This window comes from Dermacentor andersoni, chromosome 6 (assembly GCF_023375885.2).
Source record: "Dermacentor andersoni chromosome 6, qqDerAnde1_hic_scaffold, whole genome shotgun sequence".
Taxonomy (NCBI): Eukaryota; Metazoa; Arthropoda; class Arachnida; order Ixodida; family Ixodidae; genus Dermacentor; species Dermacentor andersoni.
This window is the reverse complement of record NC_092819.1, coordinates 124,244,149-124,270,182: the sequence shown is the minus strand read 5'-3', so window position 1 is coordinate 124,270,182 and position 26,034 is coordinate 124,244,149. Positions and strand designations below refer to the sequence as shown.

The 26,034-nt window shown below is 46.1% G+C and overlaps 1 protein-coding gene and 1 pseudogene across 1 annotated transcript; both read left to right on the top strand.

The window, feature by feature from the left end:
• Nucleotides 1-3,731: 3,731 nt before the first annotated feature.
• On the top strand, nt 3,732-5,578 carry LOC126523521 (uncharacterized). The gene has a single exon (XM_050172122.3). It carries the CDS (start codon nt 3,732-3,734, stop codon nt 5,532-5,534), a length of 1,803 nt encoding a protein of 600 aa, XP_050028079.2. The 3' UTR covers nt 5,535-5,578.
• Nucleotides 5,579-6,322: 744 nt separating this feature from the next.
• Nucleotides 6,323-9,383, top strand: LOC126523519 (uncharacterized; annotated as a pseudogene).
• Nucleotides 9,384-26,034: the final 16,651 nt, after the last annotated feature.

The following is a 26,034-nucleotide window of genomic DNA, read 5'->3' as shown; positions in this document are numbered from 1 at the left end:
ACACCGACCCATCAGCAAATATGCTATGGAAGTGACATATTCTTAAGATATAAAGTTTAGGTAAGTTGTTTAAGCCACGTGAGGGTGTACGTGATTTTTTCCTGACTCCGGGAAGGGATGGGTTTACTACAGGGCTTGACAAAATCTACGCTGGCACGGCCGCTGCTATTGCCATAGTAAAGCCTGTACGAAGGAAGATCTCATGACGCAAAAGATATTCCGAGGAAGCACTGTCTGGACGAAGAATGCGAATAGTCGATAGAGGGTGAAGTTCGTTGTGGTTCAACTATATTGAAGATATACCCTTAAAGGTGGGCATGAGAGATGAGCGTCTAAAGGACGTACACCTGCTTTCGCATTCACGACCTTAGTCGAAGTGCACCCTGGCACTTCAAGACATGTTCTCAGGGCTTAAGCTTGTCAGCTCTCCCGCGTATATAGGCAGGAGGGGCGCATCTTTGTAATAATCTGCAAACTGTATTGCGGCTAAACTATGAAAAGTGATACATTTAGCTGGAGCAATTATCCCTCTTACGGGCCCTACTTCCTGCCTGCTATGTGTTTAGGCACGTGTATGAAGCTGCGTAATTTGCACTTGACCATCGACACTTGCTTAGACCAGGGCAAGTTTCGGTTAATCATCACTCCTAGGAATCTGTGGTGTGTTAAGTACGGTATGGCTGTGCTGTTAATTGCAACCTGGTAGCGGTGCATCGCCTTGCGTGTTTATGCAAGGGCCGCTCACTTCTCAGGTGCCAATTGTAGACCTCGCTGCTGCAAGAACTTCGAGGTGACCGACACTGCACGGTGCAGTCTTACAGGAAATTGTGGCGCCGAAACACCAGAAGCCCATATGCAGCTATCGTCAGTGTATGGGCTCATAATGGTAATATCTCGCGCTATATCCGCGAGTCTAATAAAGGTTATATTGAACAGTCTAGGGATGAGCACGCCTCCTTGAGGAACGCCAGTGCAGATAGGATCACGACTGGTCGCCTCGTCACTCGTCGTAATAAATATGGCATGGTTAATAAGCTGGTTCATAACCAGTGAAACCTTCCACCTACGATTCCTAGCTCCTCAAGTACGTCAAGAATGGCGTCAATCACGCTGTCAATGCAGGAACCTTTCTTTATTTTCTGAAAACACGTCATCACATCTGGGTAAAGGTTGTACTTTTTGCTAAACAAGTCTAGCCTTGTCAGCAACATTCTCTTCATCATCTCGCCCACGCAGTATGCCAGGGCAACGGGTCTGTAGGAAAATATGGCATGAGGTGTTTTTCCAACCTAAAAATACGCCACAATAAGACTTGTTTTCTAATTATTCAGTAGAGTACCAGCACTCCAAAATGTGTTGAATCGAAGAGTGCGTCTTCCCCAGAGAACGCAGCGCAGCATATCTGATGCCATCCGTTCCAACCGCTGACGATCTTCGAGATGAAGCCATGCAGCGCCTACTTGCATCGTGAACATCGCGTCAAGACGGTCGTATGTGGATGGTTTAGGGCTTGTCCGTCTATTGAATGTGGGCCTGAAGCCATAGCCACAATGATTTTGCAGTAGTACCCGGCAATGTTCACTTCGCTTTTACACTTTACCACTGCTAGTCCCCATAATGGGTACTTTTCTTGAGGACGAAATTCCAAACTGTGCATTACCTGCCGTATTTTACAAAGTGGCTTGCGAGGATCAAGGGAAGTACAAAATCCTCATCAGCGCTTGTGTACAGTTTGTCGAGGTGCCGAAGAACATGTCGTTGAGCTCGGCGACAGATGGTACGGTCTGAGGTAGATTGCGTTCTTCGGTATTTTCTCTCGGCGCGGCGACGCACGTTTCGTAGTTATTCATATTCGATGTCGGTGGAGCTTTAGGTACCAATATGCATACGAGTTTTGTGGTTTCATGCAGAGCTGTGTTAACAGTACATTCTAGATCAGGCGACGAAGATTGTTATGAGCCAGCATTGTCCCCCAATGCTTGATGATCTCTCTAGTTATTAAACAAAGACGAGATGAAGGAGTTTTAAGGAACCATTGCAGTATTATGTATATAGGTATAGGGTCGCTACCACGCCGTTTCCAGATCTGTTCACCAGGTTCTTCAGGGTTGAGAATTTTGGGACATGAATGCAAGCTATAATGAGCTGCTATAAGTCGGCCATCGGAGAAATGTAGGGGAACTGTCATAAATGGTTGCCAAGCCTTCTGTGTCTATGAGGTTTGTCAATTCTTCGCCCCATCCATTCATCGTAATACTCAGCCATAATGTGTGGTGGGCGTTAAAAGCGCCGGGGATTATATGTGGTCCATGGCATATTTGGGCGACAAAAGTTAAGCTTAGATAATCAAATCTCTCGTTTTTCGTCATGTAGCCTCCAATGATCGTAAACACGCGCTGCTTATGTCTTACTGTCGCACAGGTGTATTCATTAAACGCATGTTCCGCGACCATGGGCCCTATAACGTAAAACTATTCCAATATGTTTTTATTCCAATCTCTTGACGTCAAATTTGCGTAACGGACGACGCAAGCACCGGGCGGTCACCCGTAGGGTTGTCTGAACAGACCAATCAAACGCTCTCCTCGTAAAAAGGAGGTCGCTTTTGTTTGTTTGAAAAACAAATAACATTGCTTACACAGCGCGGCTTTCTTATCTAATTTGCTAACAAGAGGCGAGGAGCATACTCAAGTGGAGAGGGATTCGATGGAGCCGAGCCATTGCGCTGAAAATTGATAAAAAGTTGAAGAGGGTGGTGCGAACGTCTGGTATTGGTCCGCTTTCCCTTACTTGGCTTGCTGTGGCTGGTCGAAAATTGCGGCGGCATGTAACGGAACCTCAAGAATGACGCTAAAACGGATCCTCAGCAAAGACTAGTTGGCAGAACGAGGTCGTAAACGTGCCGAAAGTGCTCGAAAACCTTACACGGCCACGCAAAAAGTTTTATTATACGTAATTAAACCCACGCTCTCCGGCTGGTGCGAGTAGCCAGCGCCTCAGCGATTGGCGGCATCCATCTTATATTCCTTTCAGAACGGGGCAGCATGCGGCTATTCACGAGAAAATTAAGTTTTGTTCGGCATATTAATGCATCTTTATTGCGTGCACGTTACTTTGACGCGGTGGGTTGCTGCGGTTTTGTTAGATAGTGTGACAGGCAGGTGAATTGGGTGCAGCCCGAAAACGTTTGGCCAATAGCCGGAGGCTAATGGCAAAAAGGCGTCGAATCAGAAATAACTATTTTTCTTTTGTTCGGTCAAATCATGCATAATCAGTGTTTTCGCGTCACATCAGATGGGGAGCTCTCACGGTTTTAGCCACGTCGCGTGACAGAGAGGTGAAGGGGGGGTTGTCTAAGAAAGTTTTTTACCAATCGCGGAGGGCTGATTACAGTATTGGAATAGAAAAGTTTGGAATAGTTTTACGTGGGGAGGAAGAAGAAGACGACTGCGGAAGAGCCGGGCTTCTCATCGGCTCCTGCTATTATGCCAATTAACGCAGTGTTAATTTGCAGTTACCGCGATATAATTGGTACGAAAGTGTGCGCGAAGGTGCGGGGCATCGACCAGTACCAGTTTTGACCAAGCGGTACGTGATTCTCTTGATTTACGAGGACTTTTTTTGTTGCGGTGCGGACTTTTCGCCAAGCCTAACGTAGGCCTCCCACGAGTACGGCCACCGGTGGCGACGGCCCGGCCGCTAGGGCTAACCCGGCGACGAGTACGACCAAGATGGCGTCCGAAATGGAAGTGGCCACGTCAATGGGAGACATGGGGTCAGCACCGAACATCGGCAGTTTCGGTGGGCGCACGTGCATTGAAGTTCACGGAGAGGACATTACACCGGAAGAAGCCGAAGGCTGGTTGGCCTCCGGCAAGCGCATCAAGCAGATCATGGCCGGCAAGGAAAACGGTGAGTCCGCCGCCATTACTCGTCAGTCTAGACCCAAGACTAGGGCCAGCTTTGCTAAGAGAGTTGCAGCCTCGGTAACGAAAGCGGCGAGGATGCCGACAGACATGCCGAAAGAAGACACCAAGATAATCATGAGGCCACGTGGAGGTCTCAACGTAGCTAGAACTGAGGTTTCAATAATTATGTCGGCCGTCATGACGGCGACTCGAGTAACGAAGGAAGAAGGCAAAGCAGACACCATCTGCACGAACGCGCAGCAAAACATCATCGTGGTCAGCACCCCGGACGAGAGGCGTGCCACGCTATACTCTAAGGTCAAAGCCCTTAACATAGGAGGCAGGACATACGAAGTCAGCGCTTACCGAACGGCGCCGGACGGCACGGTCAAGGGAGTCATCCGAGGCATAGCCGTAGACGACTCACCGGAAGAGATAGCCGAAAACATCGTGGACGCGTGCAACCCCCTAGCGGTGGAGGCGCACAGAATCGGAAATACAACCACGGTGATAGTACTCTTCGCGGGACAGAAAGTACCTAACTACGTCAAGTATGGCTCGATATTAGTCAGGTGCGGGCTTTACCGCAAGCACTTTGACGTGTGCAGGCAATGCGGCAAGGTCGGTCATAGAAGAGACGTATGCCCGAATCCCAACACCAGAGTGTGCTTCGGATGCGGAATTGTGAACCCCAGCGAGGATCACAAACACGAATGCAAGCCCAAGTGCACGCTCTGCGGGGGACAGCATCCTACGGGCGAGAGGGAATGCAAAAACAAGTACAAGATGCCATACGTGGTCAAAAAACGGCAATGGGAACGCAAGATGGAAGCCATGCAGCAACAACCGGATCCGGAAAGCTTTCCGCCGCTGCGAGCGCCGTCTGCCGAGAGACCCCGCGGGGAATCGAGGCAGCGCGACAGCAGCCGCAAGAGGGACAACAGCAAGGGAGGCAGGAGCGCCAGCCGCCACAGACCGTCGCAGTCGAGGGAGAGAGTCGCCTGGGCCGACGCAGTCAAGGCAAACATGGCAGAGAAGAGACAACCACCAGCGCAAAACGCCGCGAAGAAGATCCAAGAGGAGAACGGGGTGGTAAAAGCCCTGAGAGACGAGAACGAGATGCTAAAGCGGAGAATCGCCGAACAGGACGCAACCATCAAGGAAATCAACGAGAAGCTAACGACATTAATTGGGTTGCAGCAACAGCAGCAGCTACTGCCGACGCCCGCACAAGAGAGGAAACAAGAAGAGATAACCGAGGACGAACCAGAGGTCGAGGTGGACCCGAGAGCCACGAAAGAGGCGGGACCGGCTCCCAAGCGGAGAGCCATAGAGGGCGCCAAGGAACGAAAGATAATGGAGAGAATCGAAAAACAGGACGACAGACTCGACCATCTTGAGGCGACCAGCAAGGTAACCAACGAACGCCTCACTACGCTCGCGCAAGCAGTTCAGCAGATGACAACAAACATACAGAGCACGATCCAGAACATGATGGCGCAGATGCAAGCACAGCTGCAGACGCAGATACAAGCACAAATACAAGGTATGGAAGGACAGATCATCGCCAAACTGCAGCAATCATGGACGGGACAGCACGTACAGCAACACCCACACCGCCAGTGAGAGACCTCTTGGTCTGGCACTGGAACTGCAACGGCTTCACCGGCAAGAGAGTGGTGCTGCAGCAACACTTGCAGCAACTAACGAGGAAACCAGACGTCATTATGATTCAAGAAACGCACAGCGAAGAGACGCCGAGACTACCTGGCTACCGGTCGCACGACAGCCCGCCGAGCAAAAGGGACACGTCCAAGGGCAAGGGCAGAGGGGTCTGCACCTTCGTTAGGAAAGGGATCACCTTCATGGAACATGAAATGATCGGCAGAAGTGCCATCGAACACTGCACGGTGGAAGTAATCACGGGCAAGAGGAGGAAGGAGAGCACTTTTCTGGTGAACGTCTACAGCAATCCGTCCCACGGACAACAGAAATTCAAGGCACTCTTCCACAAAGTGAGTTCAGTCGCGGGAAGCAATACGCTCGTAGCGTGCGGAGACTTTAACGCTCCGAGCCAAGACTGGGGCTACCACAGAACGACGGTCAAGGGGAGAGAGCTCATGCAAGACGCCACCGACGTCGGACTGAACCTAATCACGGATCCGGCCTTTCCGACCAGGATCGGCACATCGGTTACGAGAGACACCACTCCGGACCTTACCTTCGTCAAAACCGACGGAGGATCGAGAGAAGCAAAATGGAGAAACACGGGCCAAGAGCTGGGCAGCGATCACTACATCGTGGAGTTCGTCGTACCGCTCGAAGGCCGAGGCAACAGCGGCATAAGGAAGCATCGCATTACGGATTGGGACGCCTTTCGAAAGCCGCTACCCGCGGTGCAACTGGACATTACGAACATCGAGCAATGGGCGGCCAACGTCGTTGAGACGATGGAAGGAGCCACCAAAGAGCTGGAGACGGACGAACGGATAGACAAGATGGACAGTCGGCTGGCCCACCTGATAGAAGCCAAGCAGTCCATAAAGGCGAGGTGGCAGAAGCGACGAACCAACCGAAGTCTAAGGAAGAAGATCGCCGAGCTCAACAGGCAGATCGAGGTTCACTGCAGGGTGCTATGCACCCAACAGTGGAACGAGGCCTGCAACGAAGCCGACGGGCAGATGCACAAGGGCAAGACGTGGAACATGCTGCGGCACCTCCTCGACGAAAGCACGACCAAGGGCCACCAACACAACAACCTAGCCAGAATCCTACACAAGGCAATCTGTGAACACGGGGAGGACGAGGTCAAGGGGCGCTTAAACGCCAAGTACCTACCGACCACCCCCACAGAAAGACACCCGGATTACCAAGGCAACGAGAACGAGACGCTAGATCGAGACATCCAGACATGGGAAGTCAGAGTTGCCCTGCAGGACCTCAATGGCAGGTCCGCCGCGGGTCCCGATCGAGTTACCAACAGAGCGCTCAAGAACCTCAACGAAGCGGCCATCGAAACGCTCACGAACTTCTACAACAAGTGCTGGCAAGAAGGAAGGCTGCCCAAGCAATGGAAAGCAGCCAAGACGATCCTCTTCCCCAAGCCTGGCAAGCCGCCCAACATAGAGAACCTCAGGCCGATCTCGCTCACTTCTTGCGTGGGAAAGGTCCTCGAGCACGTTCTCATGAACAGGTGGCAGCGTTACCTGGAAGAATCGGAGCTTTACCCAGATTCCATCATCGGGTTTCGGAAGAAGCTCGGGACGCAAGACGCCATGATCTTACTGAAGAACGAGATCATCGACGATACGACGGGCACCAAGGACAACAGAGCCATACTCGGGCTGGACTTGCAGAGCGCCTTCGATAAAGTGAGGCACTCGGCTATCCTGGCCCAAGTATCCAGACTAAACATGGGCAGAAGGACATACCAGTACATCAAAGACTTCCTGACGGAACGGACCACCGAAATCTGCGCGGGAGACCTGCAGCTCGAAGAGAAGAAGCTGCGGAGCGTCGGAACGCCACAGGGCTCGGTGATCTCCCCGCTTCTCTTCAACCTCGTGATGATCGGGGTGGCCAACCGGCTAGAAAGAGTAGCGGGAGTCCGACACACCATCTACGCCGACGACGTTACGCTATGGGTACCGGGAGGAAGCGACGGACACATCGAGACAACGCTGCAAGAAGCGGTCAACGCCATCGAGGAGCAGCTGGGCGGGTCTGGACTCGTTTGCTCTCCGGCCAAGTCAGAACTGCTGGTGATTCCACCGACAGGAGCGGGCAGGAAAAGAAAGATTATGGAAGTCGAGTACGAGCGGCCCAAGATCACGGTCAAGACAGCGTTAGGACAAGTAATACCGGAGGTCGAGAAGATTCGAGTGCTCGGGCTGCTCATCCAGCGAAACCGAGTCAACGGTGAAACGGTCAACAAGCTCGCGGCCAAAGCGGCCGCGGCAATGAGACTCATCTAGAGAGTGTCCAACAGAAGAGCGGGGATGAAGGAGGAGAGCCTGACTAGGCTCGTTCAATCCTTCGCAGTTAGCCACATAACGTACGTGGCCGCTTTCCACAACTGGAGGCCGAGCGAACGTAACAAGATAGACGCCACCATACTCAAGGCGTATAAGGCGGCACTCGGCCTCCTCGGGAGCACGAGCACCGAAAAATTCATGGCGCTGGGAGTCCACAACACGCTGGACGAAATAGCCGAAGCACAGAGAACGGCGCAACTCGAGCGTCTCTCTGAAACGAGAACCGGAAGAAAGATACTGCGGGACCTTAGCCTCGAGCCGAGGGAAGGCGAGCAGCAGAAAGACGAACTTATACCGGATAGCATCAACAGACAGCTCAGGGTCTGCCCGATCCCGAGGAACGTGAACCCCGAGCATAACAAGGAGCGGAGGTTGGCGAGGGCCAGGGCTCTCGTGGACCTCCACGCCAGAGAAGAAGGCGCCATCCACGTGGACGCGGCGGAGTACCGAGGGAGCAGCGACGCATACGCGGTGGTGGCTGTCGGGGCATCGACGGGTGCAAAGAAGACCGCGGCGAGCGTCCGGACTCGACAGGCGCACCGGGCGGAGGAGGTGGCCATCGCCTTGGCCGTCTCCGACCCCGGATGCACTACAGTGTTGTGTGACTCTAGAACGGCAGTGAAGAACTACGCCAAGGGTAGGGTATGTAGTGAGGCTGCGCGCATACTGCGCAAGGCCGAAGACATCGGACGCACAAGCGCTGTGGTGATCAAGTGGTTTCCGGCCCACATGGGCAGTGACGTGTCGGATCGCGGGAACGTGAACCACAACGAGACGGCCAACTCGGCCGCGCGAGGACTAACCAACCGCGCAGCTGCAAGCACGGCCGACTCGGAGTGTTGGTCGCGGTGTAGTGCCAAGGACAAGATGAGCACCTTCAACGAGATCGTGAAGTGGTACAGACTTAACAGACAGACTATGCCGCCACCTCACCCGGGGCTTACCCGGAAGGAGGCAGCGTTATACCGGCAATTACAGACGGGGTCCCTGCTCACCTCGGTGCTAGCTAAACACGTCTGTCCGAGCGTGTACGCGAGTGACGTGTGTAGATTGTGCGCTAAGGAGAGAGCCACCGCGGCTCACATCCTTTGGGACTGTCGTATAAATCCACAAGAAGCCAGCGAGAGAACGACGATCCCGCCGCAGCTAGAGGCTGCAACGAAGATATATGACCAAGATACACAACTCAAGGCCGTCCAGCAGGTCTCGGCAGCTCTAGGGAGGCAGCGACCTCGCGAAACCGAGGAGAAAGGGGGCAGCACCCCGAGGAAGGGGGCGGCGGCCCTCTCGGATCCGCGGAAGTAGCGAGGAACCAAGCCCTCGAGGAGCACAATGCACGAGATTGACGTAGTGGCCGCGTCGCGGTAAAAGCTTGTCCTCCCTGCGTGGAGGGAGCCTAACCGACTCTGCAGGCATTTTCACTAAAGTTGTTCTCTCTCTCTCTCTCAATAGTTTTACGTTATAGCGCCTCATATGTTGGGCGTACACCATCACAGGTGAATGCACTAGGCAGTGGGACAAACAATCTAGATGCATTCAAGGATTTTGTGCTGTTGTATTGCAAGTGGCGTATTTGGAAGATTGGCGAAAAATGCGTACAAATTCAGTGACAGATGCTAAATGCCTAATATAAAAAATTTGATATATTATAGAGAATAGACACAATGTAATGTTATTCCATTGAGAGATTGATGTGCAATCAATTTTTTTATTTTAATGATGATATGCTGCTGCCCTTGCTAAGCCCAAGGAGTAGGAATAAAGTACATACTAAATAAAGCAGTACATGTAGAGTCGAAGAACAACAGTAAAGGTATTGCGACAAGGGCGCTAGAAAAGAAAAATGAAACCTTCCCTATATGCCGCTATATGTCTCTGTATATTATGCAGAAAGTTATTTTCGCATTAGGAAGAACAAAGACCGCTAACTGCCACTACTTTGTCAGTTAGCATGCAGGGGTTATAAGTCTGTTAGCTGTCGCCTACATTCAGAGCACAAATAACCTTGTCAAATCGACCGATCCGGAAGGAACAACCACGCCAAAGCAGGGAGGGTTGTCAATGAAAGATTTCCTTTAAAAAGGCCGCATGTATGCTATCATGACGAACACGCAAAAGCTAATCAGAGCATGATTACAGAAGCGCAGTCGAGCGCAATCATCGCAGTGTAAGCACTTTAACACTCTAGCAGACACAGGTGACGTTCACGTTCGCTCCTGGTGTGTACTATACGTGTTTTAGATTGGGAATAGATCACGCGTATAGTCAATATTGTATTGGCTACAAGATAATAAATCTGCTTCGCATTCCGTTCTCCATGGACTTCACGCACAATTCATTTTGTGCGAACAATCAGTGATGATCGTGCCCTGCAAACACGAAGCAGAAAAGGCAACCAGATGATGAATTGGGCATGTACACCAATGATGCTCAACGCACCATTCGCATGCAGTCTCACAGACTTCATGGAAAGTAGGTACATGGAAAGGTATACAGAAATCCGTCTTAACTTGAAGCATGGCCGCCGAGATCACGGAGGTCATGCTTGAAATGACGACTTAGCCAAGTCCAGCCCAAAACAATGCCTGAGGTAAACATGCTCAAGGTGGCCATTGCGTATCGTTCCGTGACTTAACGTTCAGGCGTACCTTGTGCCGGACTTGACGAAGTCAACTTCTGAATTTAATGGTGAAATGTTGGCTTAGTTGTTTGTAGATTTTAACGGACTGGTATTTCTTCCCAAAGCTACTTGTGCCCGTCACGACAAATAGTCGTGGCTTTCAGTTCATATGCACTTCCGAATACGGGGCATGATCCGAAAATTGGCAGCTTTAGCTGAGTGCTCCCATCAAAATCAAATGAAAACAAAAAGTAAGCAGGCGGGGACAGTAACAAGGGGTTTGTTAATTTTTTAGACCATCGATTGTTTACTAAAATTGTTGATAATGAAATATTTTTTAAAAATTCTCAAGTACAATGTTTTCGACTCTGTAGCTATGTAATAATGATATAACGCTGTACTAAACTGCTCCTATTAGGACGTCTAGAACCGATAGAATTGATTTGTTATACACCACTGTTAGTTCTAGCACTAATTTGCGAGGATGGTTCTTAAGAAACCCTCACAAACAGACGTGCGGTTGTCACTTTACGCATAACGTTTCTGCAGTTTAGATCTCTTAACAGATGCAGACTACAGAATTGTGATATCGTTCTGATGCTGAGGTACGGATTTGTCAGCGCTCTGCTTATTTTTTTATATTTGCCAATATGGGAAAGTTTCTGGAAATACTCTGGAAACAAATTTATATTCTGCTTCGAAAAATCATCACAAAACTTTTTATATGCATAATTTAACAAATATTATTCAAATAGGTCCAGCAATTGTCTTGTATAAGCATTTCTGTGTTTCACACGCATTTTTATTGAAATATTAAAGCAAATCTGTGTGTGGCTAGAGCTGAAGCTGCAAGTCAACTCAAGAGAGTGGCTTGCCGCGGAAAGCATGTTGCTTATAGACTCACCTGAACACGGGCTACGCAACTTGTACGCCTTCTGAAGACTACCCAGGAGACGTAAACATATAGGGTGTATGGACTCAGCGCCTTACAAAGTGGCGAAATAGCACACAGCGAAAGTGGCATCGAGATGCGTGTAAAAGAGGACGAGCCATCATCACTGAGAACTGCTAGGCGGAGATCCAAGCCCACGTCTTCCCGTCTGGAGATTGGGCCATCTTGCCAGACGAAAGATAATTATTATGTAGTGGGCAACGAGTGAACAAATTTTGAGCTAAGACGTTTAACGTGTCTAAACAGTATAAATCCTTAGGAGTCTCCGCTCCGGATTGTTTTTATCACGGAAAGTTTTTTAATGCGCACCCAAAGCTATGTACACGAGTGGTTTTCCTAGTCATCTCTAATTGAAATGCAGCCAACGGAACTGGTCATCGAACCCTCGGCCCCCTACAATGCAACACAACATCATAGCCACTGATCTATGGAGGTGGCTGAATTCGGTGATATAAGCAAGCTAGAAACTTGGCATACTGCGCTGAATGTTAAATGAAACAAAGCCGTCTCCTTGTGCTTTGGAACCACTATTGATAAACGCCCACCTCGCAAAAACAGACAATGTTTTCCATGTTGTTGGCGAATTTCATTTCATCTAGTTCAAGTAGTCGATGCCTCCAACGGGCAGGCATAGCCTCGTCTTTTGATACTTGTATAGCAAAGAAGTTGGCTTATGCCTATCTGCATAGTGAATTTACTTGATTAGAATAAATCAAAGCCGCATCCCTGTTTTTTCATTACGCTGCAAACATTCAGCTTACGCTTACGTAAAATATGTGACTCTGTCGATTGTAATCCAACAACATCTTGCGATTGCGTTTCACAAACATTTACCAACAGTTGCCATCCAAAACAATAAGGTTCCTAGGTCAATTACTGACATGGGACACTGATTATAAAGACAGTAATTCACAGTAGAAGAATGGTTTAAAATGCATATGGTTAGCATTGTCAAATTCTGACCGCAAGCTTACCACTGTGGTTGAAAAGAAAAGTGAACAATTATTGCATTCTACCAGCGCCAACATGTGAGGCAGAAACATGGAGGTTAATAAAGAAGCTAGAGAGCAAGTTAAGGGCTGTGCAAACAACACTAGAATGAATATGTTGGGCGTAACGTTAATAGAAAGAGAGTTGTGTAGGTCACAGAAAACGATGACAGCCGATGGTATAGTAGACACTAAAAGGAAGAAATGGAGCTGGGTAGGCCATGTAATGCGTATGGCGTCTAACCCGTGGGTCATTACAGTTAAACCGGGGCTGCCAAAGGGAAGAAAGCGTATTCCAGGACAGCAGAATATTGTAAGGGGCGGGGGGATCAAATTAGGAGATATGCAGATGCAAGTTGGAATCAGCGCATGACAGGGGTAATTGCCGATCGCTGGAGGGACTTTCTTCATACAGTGGGCAATAGGCTCATGTTGATGAATATTGCACCAAAGCCTAAATATGTGCAAATTTTTATTCTGAACCAAAGTAACACCCAATCTTCCGTTCTAGTTTGTCGCATATACTGCTAATCCATCCGTGCACGTACTGCTCGACCGTCTTAGAAGTCAGGTGATGAGTCGATTTACTCGCGCCGAATTCAGGACATTGGCTTTCCTATGCACCCTAATTTGCTTCGCTTTATGGTTTGACGGGATCTCACAAATTACAATTATAGGTAATTTACAAAGCCCAGCAAAGCCTTAGCTGAAACTTAGTTACAGAAATGTAAATGTGGAGTTTGTGTTCAAGAAACTACAGATCCCCAGCATCGTTCAATTTTGTTTGAGTCAAGTGACTGAGAGCAGTGCTACGCAGAGACTGTGCACGTCTCCACTCGCCGTATAAATCTGTACTCACGCTTGTTTTAGCTTACTTATAGCTGGACGGCTCACTGAAAACGTGTTCTTTTTCACAGAACGTGAGATTTTCGCACTTTTCCACTGTGTCAAGTAATGGATACTTTTGGGATTTCCCAGGCAGAAAATTGCATACATTAAGCACAGCATGCGCACTCAAAGTAGCGGGCGCTGCTGATGACTTGCTTGGCCTAAACAGCTAAGATAAAACTGTACACTTATTGTAGGGGCTAGGACTACGGAGGTGAGTTTCTTAATCCCTATCAAATGTTAATCAATAATGTCGATGATAATGTCAACGTATTCGAAAAGGACACGCCTAACTTCTGAATACGTTTTTTGGGAAATGAGCGCATTGTTACCCTGTAATGCCATGCATAAAAGCAGAAGAAAGGGAAATATCATCGTTGATGTCTCTCCTACCTCACAAGCGCAGGTGGTTCCAGTGGCGACACGAGGACCGTGCACTTGAAACTCCTGTTTCTGCAGGTTGGTGAATTTTACAATTAGAGACCAGTTTGCGCAACGCCAATGTCGGTGCCGGAACCCTAAACGTCTCCTGGGGGGCTTGTTGGGGTCGTAACTGATGTGTGGTGGGCTATATGTTCAACGTTTTCTTTGATGAAAGCACTGTTACTCATGGCCGGAGATGTTGACGAAAATCCTGGCCCTTTTCCGGAAAACGCCGAGCATGAATTACTAAAGGCAAGAAAATGCCTACCAAAACTACTAGAGGCCCAAATGAAGATCCTCGCGGAGCTTGAAGTCTTGTGGTCACAGCAGAAAACACTGCATGAGCAAATTGAACAGATGGCCCAAAATTGAAGCTCTGACCGAGGGCAATGGAAAGGTAGGTTTCCGAGCACAAAGCACTAATCTGGCTGATACCATGCGCGATGTATTGGCAAAACAACACGATAATAAAAACAGGTCGCGCAGAAATAATTTACTTCTCTTTGGTTTGGATGACACAGAAAAAGAAACATGGAACGAGTCCCATTCCAAGGTGCTTTCGCGTTTTACGAAAAATCTGGAAGTAGAAATTAACCCCTCCGCTATAGAGAGGGAGCACAGAATTGGCAGACACGTAGTTAACAAAAAAAGGCCTAGAATTGTGAAGTTCACAGCTTTCAAAGATAAGCAAATGGTCTTGACCTCTGCTTCTAAGCTTAAGGGAACTATCTTTTCCATCGGTGAAGATTATTCTAAGCATGTCCATCACACAAGAAATTCTCTGCTAACATATGCACGGGAACAAAATAAGAAGTACGCGCTTAGGTATAGCAAGCTGGTAATGGGTGGAAAAACGTAGATTTTTGACGGCTCAAGTGGTTCATTTCGAGAACGTACGCAATAGCAAACACAGCCTTCTTCCCGATTAACTAGAAATATACCTGAACAAATTTCTTTGATTTTGGTAAACTGCCGAAGCCTAAACAACAAAACTGATGATTTTGCAGGCCTTCTATCAATATCAGAGCCTGACATTGTTATCGCCAATGAATCCTGGTTAGAACCTGACATTGCGGATTCTGAAGTTTTACCATCAGACTCTGTTGCATAAAGAAAGGACTGAAATGCGCGGGTAGGGGGGGTGTTTGTTCTCGTTCGGGACACAATTGAAAGTGCACCATTACTTCCAGCTGACGAAACGTCAGGATCTGTATGGTGCAGGCTATGCTTGTCAGATTAAGACACCCTTATTGTCGGTTCTTTCTACAGACCACCTAATTTGAACACTGTTGAACCATTTATCAGCCTTTCATGGTGACTCTCAGCCCAGTCGTCTGAAACGGTAATTTTTGGTGGTGATTTTAACATGCCAGATGTTGAAAGGTGTTATCGATGTCCTGTGCAGAATAATAGGTCATTGCTTGAGTCTGCATTTTGCGAGCTAATAATGACCTATGGGCTCTTCCAGTTCGTTGAGTTTGCTACTCGTTTTGGATGTACAGACGGAAATGTGTTAGACTTGGTCCTTAGTAAGCAGAGAGATACCATAGGCTTCATTGCACCAGTACGAGCGCTTAGTGATCGTGAAGTAGTTGCAGGCACTTTTCGTTGCAGAAAAATATAATTTACCAAAATGCGGCCGAGAAAAGTATTTTTTTATGAAAGAGTAACTATGAGGCTATGTCTACTGAGTTAAATGATTTCCTGCCTATATTTGCGCATTATAGTTCATTTGCATCGACAGTCTGTGGGTCATATTCGGGGATAAGCTGCTTTCATTGACCTCAGATTTTCTTCCGTCTATTGTGGTTTCGGCTAAGCGCCGCAAAGATAAACCTTGGATTAATAAGGCTTTACGATGATCAATTAAGAAAAATCACGAACTTACAAGATATATTGCAAAACAAGAAACCCAAGCTTGTACACAAAGCTAAGGGATATCAGCACAAAACTTAAAAGCGAATTGAAGGTTACGATGAATGCATATCTACAAGCCTTTGCAGATAAACTCAAAACGAATCCTAAAGAAGTCTGGCGGTATATCAAGAGCAACAAGAAGGATGACACTGGCATCTGGGCCATCGCGAATGATGGTAACCTAATTAAGGAAGACAAAAGAAAAGCAGAATGTTTCAACAAGTATTTTCATTCAGTTTTTACGAAGCCATGTAGCATTGCTATTTCTGACACTTCGACACGATTACCGCAAATGAAAACATTGCCGTGAACAAGGAAGGAGTGGAGGCTTCTTTGGTTAATCTGAACGTGGAATCAGCTCACGGACCCGACGGAATTTCTAATCATGGTTTTAAACACGTTTAAAGACAGATAGCGCCTTTGTTAGTAATATTATTAAAATAGTCACTATATATTCAAAAGCTGCCCGAAGATTGGAAGACAGCCAACGTGACTCCGATATTCAAAGAGGGTGATCGTACACGCGTAGGCAATTACAGGCCGGTATCTATAACTTCCACTTGCTGTACGACGCTTGAACATGTCTTGTACTCTAATCTGATGAATGATTTTCAAGCAAATAACTTTTTCACCTCGGCTCAGCATGCGTCCCGCTCTGGTTTTTCGTGCATAACACAACTAACCGAATTCACGCATGACATTGCACTCGGCCTGGACCATGGTGAACAAACAGATGCACTCTTCCTTGATCTGCGGAAAGCAATTCATGTCCTCCCGCACAATCTGCTTTGCTTGAAATTATCATTCCTAGGCATTCCGAACATATTCTCGGCTGGATAAGGGATTATTTACACCTGCGCAAACAGCAAGTTCTTATTGATTGGGTGACATCAGATCCAATGCACGTGCTATCGGGAGGGCCTCAGGGCTCTGTGCTTGGACCACATTTGTTCCTTGTTTATATTAATGATTTGGTAGTAGGCCTTAAATCAACCATTAGATTGTATGCTGACGACTGTGTCATGTATTGGACAGTGAAATGCCATGGCGATATGTCTGTCTTACAAGACGACCTTGAATAAATGTCTATCTGGTGCAGCAGGTGGTAGATGACTCTGAATTCCTGTAAATCCTATCATGCGCAATTTACAAAAAAAAAAGAAAAAATTCCCCAGTTTGTATTGTGTAAATATTATTGCACTCAGTACCACTGAGCATGTTGAATACCTCGGAGTTACGTTTTCTGAAGCACTTGACTCGACTGATCATGTTAACCTAATTAGTGCTAAAGCTTACCGTCTTCTTCACTTTTTCTGACGAAATTTTAAGCATTGTCCTTCATCACTGAAGGCAACCTTGTATCTAACAAACGTCAGGCCTATTCTAGAATAGCCAGGCGTTACGTGGAATCCGTACACTAAAAAACCTCACAGACAAAATAGAACGCGTCCAGAAGCAAGCAGCATGCCTTGTAACAGGAAATTATAACTTTACTATGAGGGGATCAGAATACGAGAAGGGTTGGGTTGGAAAACTCTCTCTTCACGCAGGAAAATACTTAGATTGAAATTACTTTACAATATATACAAAAGCAAAACTGGTATCGACAAAACAATATTCATTAAGGAGCCGCATTACGTTTCATCTGGGAGAGATCACGCTAACAAAATTAGAGCTTATCAGTGCCGTACCAATGTGTTTAAGTATTCATTTTTTCCTAACAAGATAAACGATTGGAATGAGCTCCCTAATGAAGTGGTGGCAGCGTGTAGTATTGAAAATTCTATTGAGAGCCATATCCTTTGAATGTTCTGTTATTCATCTCTGTACATACCCCCGCTACTGTTCTCTTTTTTCTAGTTACTTTGTTACTTACTTTGTTTGGTAATGTGGTAGTTTGTCCTCCACTTTTGCGAATTTCAGCGCTTAAGGAATGTTGTATTTACTGATGTATTCTTTTGTGGTTGCTGAATATTTTCCTACTGTGACAACCTGTATTTTAATCCCCCTACGATAATGCCGTGCAGGCGATGTAGGTGTGCCGAATAAAAAGAACCAACCCAATTGTCTGCACCTTCTAACCGGCTCCGCTTCACGCAGGAACGAAGCGAAAGGGCGAAATATTCGAAGGCTAGGTAGGGAGAGAAAACTTAAAGAGCCCGGGCGAGCTTATGCAACGTCCTCTCTCGAGACTTTAGGTCACGTGATAGTTCGAGGCATCGACATGCGGCCTGGACCATCCGGGGTGAGGAAAAGCACGAAATTCTAATCTTATCCTCCTTCCATTCTGGCCGTGGCGGAGCCGTTTTACGATATCTGGTAACGGGTGCCGCTCCACTGGAGTGCCCTCTAGCTTCACTCTCACTTTTTCGTATTTTATACTTATTTTTCGATAAATCAGCGAAACGACCCATCTGCTTGAAGAATGTTGCGTCTTGTGTGTCTTTAGGGGTGACCGTACTTGTATTTTATTCGAGGAATTGGCTACGACACGCATCTGCAACGAGCAAGCGTCAAATTCTATCGTTTTGGAATGTCTGCGTGCCGAAGCAAAAGATACATATTTGTGTTGCATTTCAGAGAATTGCATGTGCTGCTGCAGGCGCTTTTGCGTTTATTGTACAATGTGAGGTTGTTTGTACAGGTGCGCTGTACCGCATGTGTGGGTATAAATAGGTGTACGTACATACATGTATATGCAGTTGCAGGTGATTCGTGGTTTTGTATGGGTTCTCTTCTATTAGATGCAAAGCGCATTCATATCTGTAATATCATACCAAACTGTTAATTGCGCTTTGGTGTTTTGTTAGGTGAAAACTGGTTTATCGTGACCTCGGGATGTCAGCTTTTTTTGTTTTGACAGCTGTGCCTCTGTAAAGAAAGTGACTAAATCGAACATGCACTGTGTCAATGCGACTTACGCAAAGCTTGCTTTCCTTCGTCTTGTGATAAACCGATCTGTCTAAGATAGGTAGCGTCTAGTTGTTCTGATGATGGTAACCAGCGCCGCAATTTTTTTCTTTATGAACAGTGCAGTTGAATGAAATCTGACAGATACCTGCCTTAAGCTTTATAAATGTCGCAAATATACTCCTAATTTTCACACGCGAGGTTGTATCACCTTTAAGGTGTCGGAGCTTCAAGTTTAATTACAACCTCGCACCGAACCGCGCGCTTCAGATAATTTAGTTTCTGCTTGCCAGTCGAGTTGCTTAATTAGTAGTTTAACTATCCTCTCCATGTTAAAAAACATTCTACGTGAATGTGTGCTTACCTTTGCATATAACATGGTATTTTAGGCGCTTTCTTAATATGCTGATATTCATGGGCTGATCTATATACTGTTGCCATGTTGCTTCTTGGAACCATATTCTGTTCCTTGGGTAAATGTATTCAAATTGCTTTTTCTAGGCTATTAAGATGCATTAATTGTTCCGTGTTTTTAAAGTATTTGTTCGCGACGAAGCACGACTTCCCTGCTCCACAGGAAGGTGACGTTTCTTTTTCCGAAGCTGACGCAGGCTTATTAATTCGCTCGTATATATGTTTATGTTCGCGAATGAATACACCGTTTTCAATATCGCAGCAGTAGTAGTACATTTACTTAAATGCTTTTTCTTCGCAAACCAATAAATGGTTATTGTATTTTTGAATTATTTGGTGGCATGCAGGGCGATTATACTCCGCGTTCGCACGATCGACATTTCCGCTCCGACCAACCTCCGCATTGTGTGTTGGCAATGAGAAACCGATGCGGAAATACATAGCCCGCTTATTGTTGCGAAAAATAGTGTGCATATCTTGCCACTGCAAGTTGGCGCCACGCTTGTGGAGTCACCACTTGCTGCGGTATAAATCTGCGGTATAAATCTGGGCCCATGTGTATTCCGGTGGTTCGTGCAGCGATAGCTGTAGTGTAGAATAATGGTTGTATAGCATCGATACAGAATTATTGCACTTCATGAAATAGTACAAACAGTAAATGCAGCCACTTATAGTTATATCTGTAAAAAATCATTGGAACATTGCGATAGCTATGCGCAAGAGAGTGCACAGCGTGCTATATGCGCCCGTGTGCTTGTGGGCTTCACGTGCGCTTACGCACGTCCTTGCATCTGTTCTGAACCAAACCGCCTATTTACTAAGCTTTTGAATAGTATTGGCCTATACACGTACACTTTGTCAATAGAGTTTAACGTTATTATTTTTATGCTCGAGCCATGCTTTTTTTCGTGACGTACGCATATACGCTATGACAGTGCCAAGAAGTGCACGTATTCTACTAGGCGCAATAATTCTGGTATGATAAGTAACAGACGTGAAAGCCGAGAAATGCACCGATACCTCTTATGTTAGACTCATACAAAAAGAGACTAGCATAGACATCTTCCATACGTTTACGCAAAACGTTCTGTAGCCGTCTACCGAGGACCGTTTAAAGACGTCTTAGCAAGCTTTAAGCACAATACATTAAAACAAGACGTCTCCTATCAGTCTTTTGCAGGAAGTTTTCCAGACATGCTCAAAAAGATATGTCCGTCCTAAATACTTGTAGACGTTTAGCTCGTTTCGGCTGGTCGAAGACATGTTCAACGTCTGGCGTATAGTGAGCTAGAAGCCAGTGCTGTCCTTTCGAAGGTCGGGATGGAAGGTCGCGGTAGCAAGTGTTTCAATTTCAACTCTCTCTTCGCGAGACTGTTGCTGTCGCTTGGCTATAAAGTTCAGGTTCGCGGAGCGAGGATTCTCTGGGCGGTTCAGGAGGATTACCCACCTACGCTGGTCGATCACATGGTTCTCTGCGTCAGTGAAGGTGACAAAAAAGGGCCAGGTCAAGAAAAGCTGTTCTTGCTCGTCGTAGGCTTCGGGGACCTTCTCCTCGGCGCACTGTTCCACGAAGGTGCCGCGATGGCTTATCGCCGTCGCACGCCCGATGATGATTGGGCTAAGCTAATCCTCAAACAAGCTGGGCTAAGCTAATCCTCAAACAAGCTGGGCAAAGCTCCTGCTGGCTTCCGCTGTATCACGTTTCTGCTTACTCGAATGAATGGTCAGTCTTTTGGATAAATCGTGCTACTTTGCCATCTGTCCAGGCGTCGTCTTCCGTGATGTTTTAGAAATGAAGAGTTACGAAGGGGACTGCTGGATAACGCTGCGTAACCGTCACTTCACCCGCCGACCCTACACGTCCAGTGGGATAGGAGCAGTGACTGAGCGTCGTCTCATCCCTAGCACGTGAGATCTACTGTCTGTGATGGATGGTGAACCTAAAGTGAAGTTCGACCCAGACATGGACAAAAAACTGCGTGTGCACATGCAGCTTCACTAAAATATGTCGGTCGACCTCTGTTGCAAGCAGAACGTTCGTGCGTTATTCTTTTCTTGATCGCATTATTTTTTATCGCAAAAAAGAAAATACGCAACATAAAGCTAAGAATTTTTGTTGTGCGCTCTAGAAGTCAGGCCATGAGGGTGTCATGTAACTAATCTCAGTGGTAAAAGAATTGCGTACGCAATTGTGCATCCAGAATTTTAATTTTGTTTAAATATTCCTATTCAAGTAAAACCATGCCGTCATGAATATACACTGACCATTGAATCAGACTTGACACAAAAATTGTGACAGCGCCAACACATGCATCCACAAAGTAACAAGGACGAGACAAAAATTTTTTATGTCAAGTATACACCAACTCGCCCAGAAAGAAGTTTCATTGAATCAGAGCTGAAAACGCCTTTGAATGGTCCCTAAAGTGCTCATTATAACACATTTTGTAGAGTGTATAAGCGCGACTGGACGAGGACGAAGAAAGAAACAGATACACAGACACAGCGCTTAACCTTCAACTATAGATTTTATTTTCGCACGCGTCGATAAATATATACCGTGCGAGCGGAAACAAACGTTTACCTTCCCACGGTATATATTTATCGACGCGTGCAAAATAAAATCTATAGTTGAAAGTGAAGCGCTGTGTCTGTGTATCTGTTTCTTTCTTCGTCCTCGTCCAGTCGCGCTCATACACTCTACCATGGATTCTAACCAACTAGCCCACCAACGTGTTTTAACATTTTGTAGGCTACGCAATGAGTCTCTAGCCCAAGAACCGTGGTAGCATGCGTGTTACGGAATCGCATATGAAGTACTAAGAACTGTACAAGAGTAGTGAGGAGTTCGACAATTGAATATTTTGTCAACTAAGAGTTGCATACTATGCGTGCATACCCTCATGTCAGTAGGCACGACACTGGCGACATTCTGTAACATACAACGTCCGAAAACTGAAATGTATTTGGAAATTGATCCGGTCGAACGGCAGCCCTAGACACTCAGTTCACTACATAGAGTTTTGCAATCGGTATTCTCGCAGCCGGTCATGCAACTGCGTATCTCCTGCCCTAAACACGTCCTCAAATAGGCCCTTCCATTCATTATTCTGACCAAATGTTGGCTTGGAGGCTGGTTAGCAAATTAATGAATCATTCGACGTGGAAATAATCCTGTTTCACAGTAACAGCATTAGAGCTTAAGGCATTTCAGTGGGATAGAGTGTATTTAACAGTGCCACGATGGCCGCATAGGGACAGAGCGCTCTTGTTACTTTTGCCTCCAGAGAGGTATTGGGAAATGTATGTTTTTACCAATGCGTACGAACTAGCCCAAATAAGCCTACAGTCGGCAATGCAGTGTTCCCTCAAAAGGTGCAAGAACATCAACATCTCTTCGAAACATTGCCACGACTTACAACAGTGACGAAAGCAGCTTTTAAGGAATTTTACGAATATATTATGAGGCACAATGTCGAAGAGGAGAGGGCCAGCACAAAATGTCTTCAGCATGCTCACTCTCTCCGATGAGACGGAGAAAGTAGGTATCCAAACAAAGGTAAAGGCAAATTCCATGTTAAAACACAACCACACAATGAGCTGTGTGAACAACATCCAATATGCTATATGCCTATTGCACAACAGGAAACGCTGAATCATTACATCTACACAGATATTCCTCTCCCAAATAATCTTTGCAGATTCCTATTCATGTCATGAACACTACAACCGGCAGCCCTAGCCTGCTTCGAACAGAAACTCTGAAAGAAATTTTAGAGCTCGTGGCCATTTGTTCTCCACATCTTCTCTAAACAGGCGAGGGCATTCAGGCAGTTGATCGAAGTGTTTTCAACCCGTCGGCATACTGCAATCACGCGGTAAGTATGCAGGTTATTGCTTCACTAGTGTGTCAGACGCGGTAGTCAGTGTTTCGTTCAAGCAGAATATCATGAAGATATTCTCGACTGCAGGCAAAACCGAATACCCATAATCGATAAAGCAAAGTGTTTCGCGGCATCTCCGTAGCCAAAATGCATAACGACAAGGTGCACCACGGCGAAATCTATTGAGGCACTCTGGCTGATTGCTGGGGTCCTTGGCGGGACGTTTCGCTGAAGTGGCGCAATTCAGAAACCAAAGATACTGATGTTGTAGCGAGCAAAGTTCATGCTGATCACCATGACACAGGTGTGAACAATTTCTGCCACAGTTTCAACCTGCTCGTTTACGGTTATTCCACAGTTGCTGGAATACACTGCAGAGCGACCATATTTCGAGACTGATAAACCGCATTAAGCGGAGTGAAGATATTATGGATAAGTAGACGTGCACGAATAGTAATTTTTGAGACCGAATAGAATATGGAGGAAATTATAAACCAGTATCTGTACTCCCAATCTTCTCAAAAGCTTTTGAGAAAGTTGTATATGCTAGGTTGTCTAATTTTATTAAGAAGCATGATCTCCTGTCACCAATTCAATTTGGGTTTTGTAAAAATAAATCTGCCGTATTAGTGCTACTCGAACAAAAGAAATACATACTAACACAGTTTGAACAGAAAGCCTTCGTTATTGGCGTCTTCATGGCCTTCTCGAAGGCATTTGGCTTAGTGAACGACACTATACTCCTAAATACCTTAGAGTGTTCTGGTTTTCGGGGACAGGCTCAAGCGCATCTTCAATCGTATTTCACACATGAAAAACAGGCTGTCTGCACAGACAATATGAAATATGAACTAAAATCTGTTACGTCTGGCATTCCTCAGGGCAGTATATTTGGACCATTACTATTTAATATGTATCCTAATGATATGTACAACATTAAACCCCACTGCTAAATTTGTTATCTACGCTGATGACACTAGCATCCTTTTTACTGGAAATGATTTAGGTCTTCTTGTTCGGGAATGCAATGACACTATGAACGAATTACAAAAGTGGTCCCAATCCAAGTCCATGCGTATAAATGAAAAGAAGCTGTTATATTCCGCCCTAAAAATAAACCAGTTCCCTCGCCCCTCGACATTAAGCTGTTTTCACGACGTATAGATGTGGTTGAGCAATTTAAATGTCTCGGAGTAGTTTTTGTCCTCCCGTATGTCTTGGGAAATCACGTGGACCATATCACAACGAAACTGGCTCAAATAACTGGGATCGTAGGCCGGCTCAGATACGCTCTTCCAAGGTCAGTAAAATTACTCCTCTACAATTCCCTTTCTTACTCTTATTTACACTATTGTCATTTAGTATGGGGCACAGCTGCCAATTAGCGGTCTTCAGCGCATCTACATTTTGCAGAAGAAGTTCCTTCGTCATGTTCACAATGTACCATGGGGCTCACCGAGCGTGAATTTTTTTCTGCAAAGTAGTGTGCTGAAAATCCACAACTTAAACAAATACCACTTAAGGGTTTGGTTTAAACTGGAAACACGACGAAACGTAAACCACATATGTTACCTTGCTGATTTACGTACCCGAGAAGCAACCTACAAGACAAGGCACGCGGAGAACTGGGTAATGCCAACCGCTCGAATAAATTCCGGTGAAGAACGCCTACAATTCACTCTTCCTTCCCTCTTAAATGCTTATGTATACAATACTTTTGATTTTTTCATTGCGTCAAGCAGTGCTTTGTGTGCTATGTATGTTACCATGTAGGTTCTGTTTTTCTTTGTGGTGAATATCGTTTAAATATTGTATAATTTTGTCATGTTTTCTGTTCTACATGTTCATTAAGTATTAGTGTTATTAGACTGCAATTACCTCTGTTTTAAAGCCTTGCTGTGAAGCCACTGCCAAGTGAAAGGGGGCGGCGGCTTTGTCAAGCTGTCTCTGACAGCTTTTTCTGCGCCCCCGCTGTCTGCATTGGTACAAAGCAGAAATAAAGAATTTCAATTTGAATTTGAAGTACCAAAGGTGAGTCGATTGGAATCGCATATCGAATACTTTCGGAATAGTTTTCGAATAATGAACAGTCATTATTATAATGAATAAAAACGTTGTTGCCATCACAGTATTCTAAACTTGGCAACTTTCTGCCATTAGGTAGTACGTTATGAAGCGTTGTTTGTTAAAACCACAAATGGGGCATTAGAAAAAATCCAATAGCTGCTTCGCATGCACCGGGCTCTTCAAAGTGTGCGAATGATAGCTGTATATGAAGCCTGTAATATATGGCTACCTAAGAGACGTAGCCTGCTGCAATGCGCAAGTTCTGATGTTTTATGCCGCTAATAGTGGTGAAAATTTCCATAATTTAGCGCGAATTTTATGTTCTTGTCGGAGGACTTGATGTGTTGAAATATTCCAAATATACTCGAACGATATCCACATTTAGGAATGCAAGGCTATTCATTTCGTTGTGCGAAAGTTACAAATATTCGCTCACCTTTATCGATAATTTTACTGTATGCCGTTCCTTGGCTTATGTAATTGCTTACCACTCGCAATTCTGTTCTATATTCACAAGATATTGCCCATTGAGATAGATTTGATTGTTTTAGGCAGTCAATTGCCTCCAGCACACTGCTGCAGTCAACTGCAGTAGAGGAATCATTTGCGCTAGCTTAATGCGCAAATTGCTTGAGTTCAAGAGAGGGTATGTTGGGTCACTTGTTGTTGTGCTAAAGCATCTTGATGTGTGAAATCTTGTTGTGTTAAAGCTCTTTTTTGAGTAGCCAGCGTAGGACTGGATAATAATGCAGATTGTCATAGGATAGTCCCCATCCTTAGTCAGTAGTCGCAGATGCCCTAATTTAGAAACGTGTCCATATAAGGGCTTTGCCTTCCTAGCTGTCTAGTATAATCGCGCTGCACATGCCGAGCTTTCAAGAACCATGTACCAAAAAGATCGTAAAGAAGTTCTGTAGATCAAGCTGAACTGTAGTAAAGCTGAAAAGCCACGTGCCTCTGAAATTGTGCCCAATATTGCAGCATGTCAGACTTCGCGTTAGGCCAACACTCGCGGACTGGGCTCAGCG

Excerpts from the sequence above, each read along its gene's own strand:
- LOC126523521 (XM_050172122.3), top strand. The coding sequence starts at position 3,732 with ATGGCGTCCGAAATGGAAGTGGCCACGTCAATGGGAGACATGGGGTCA.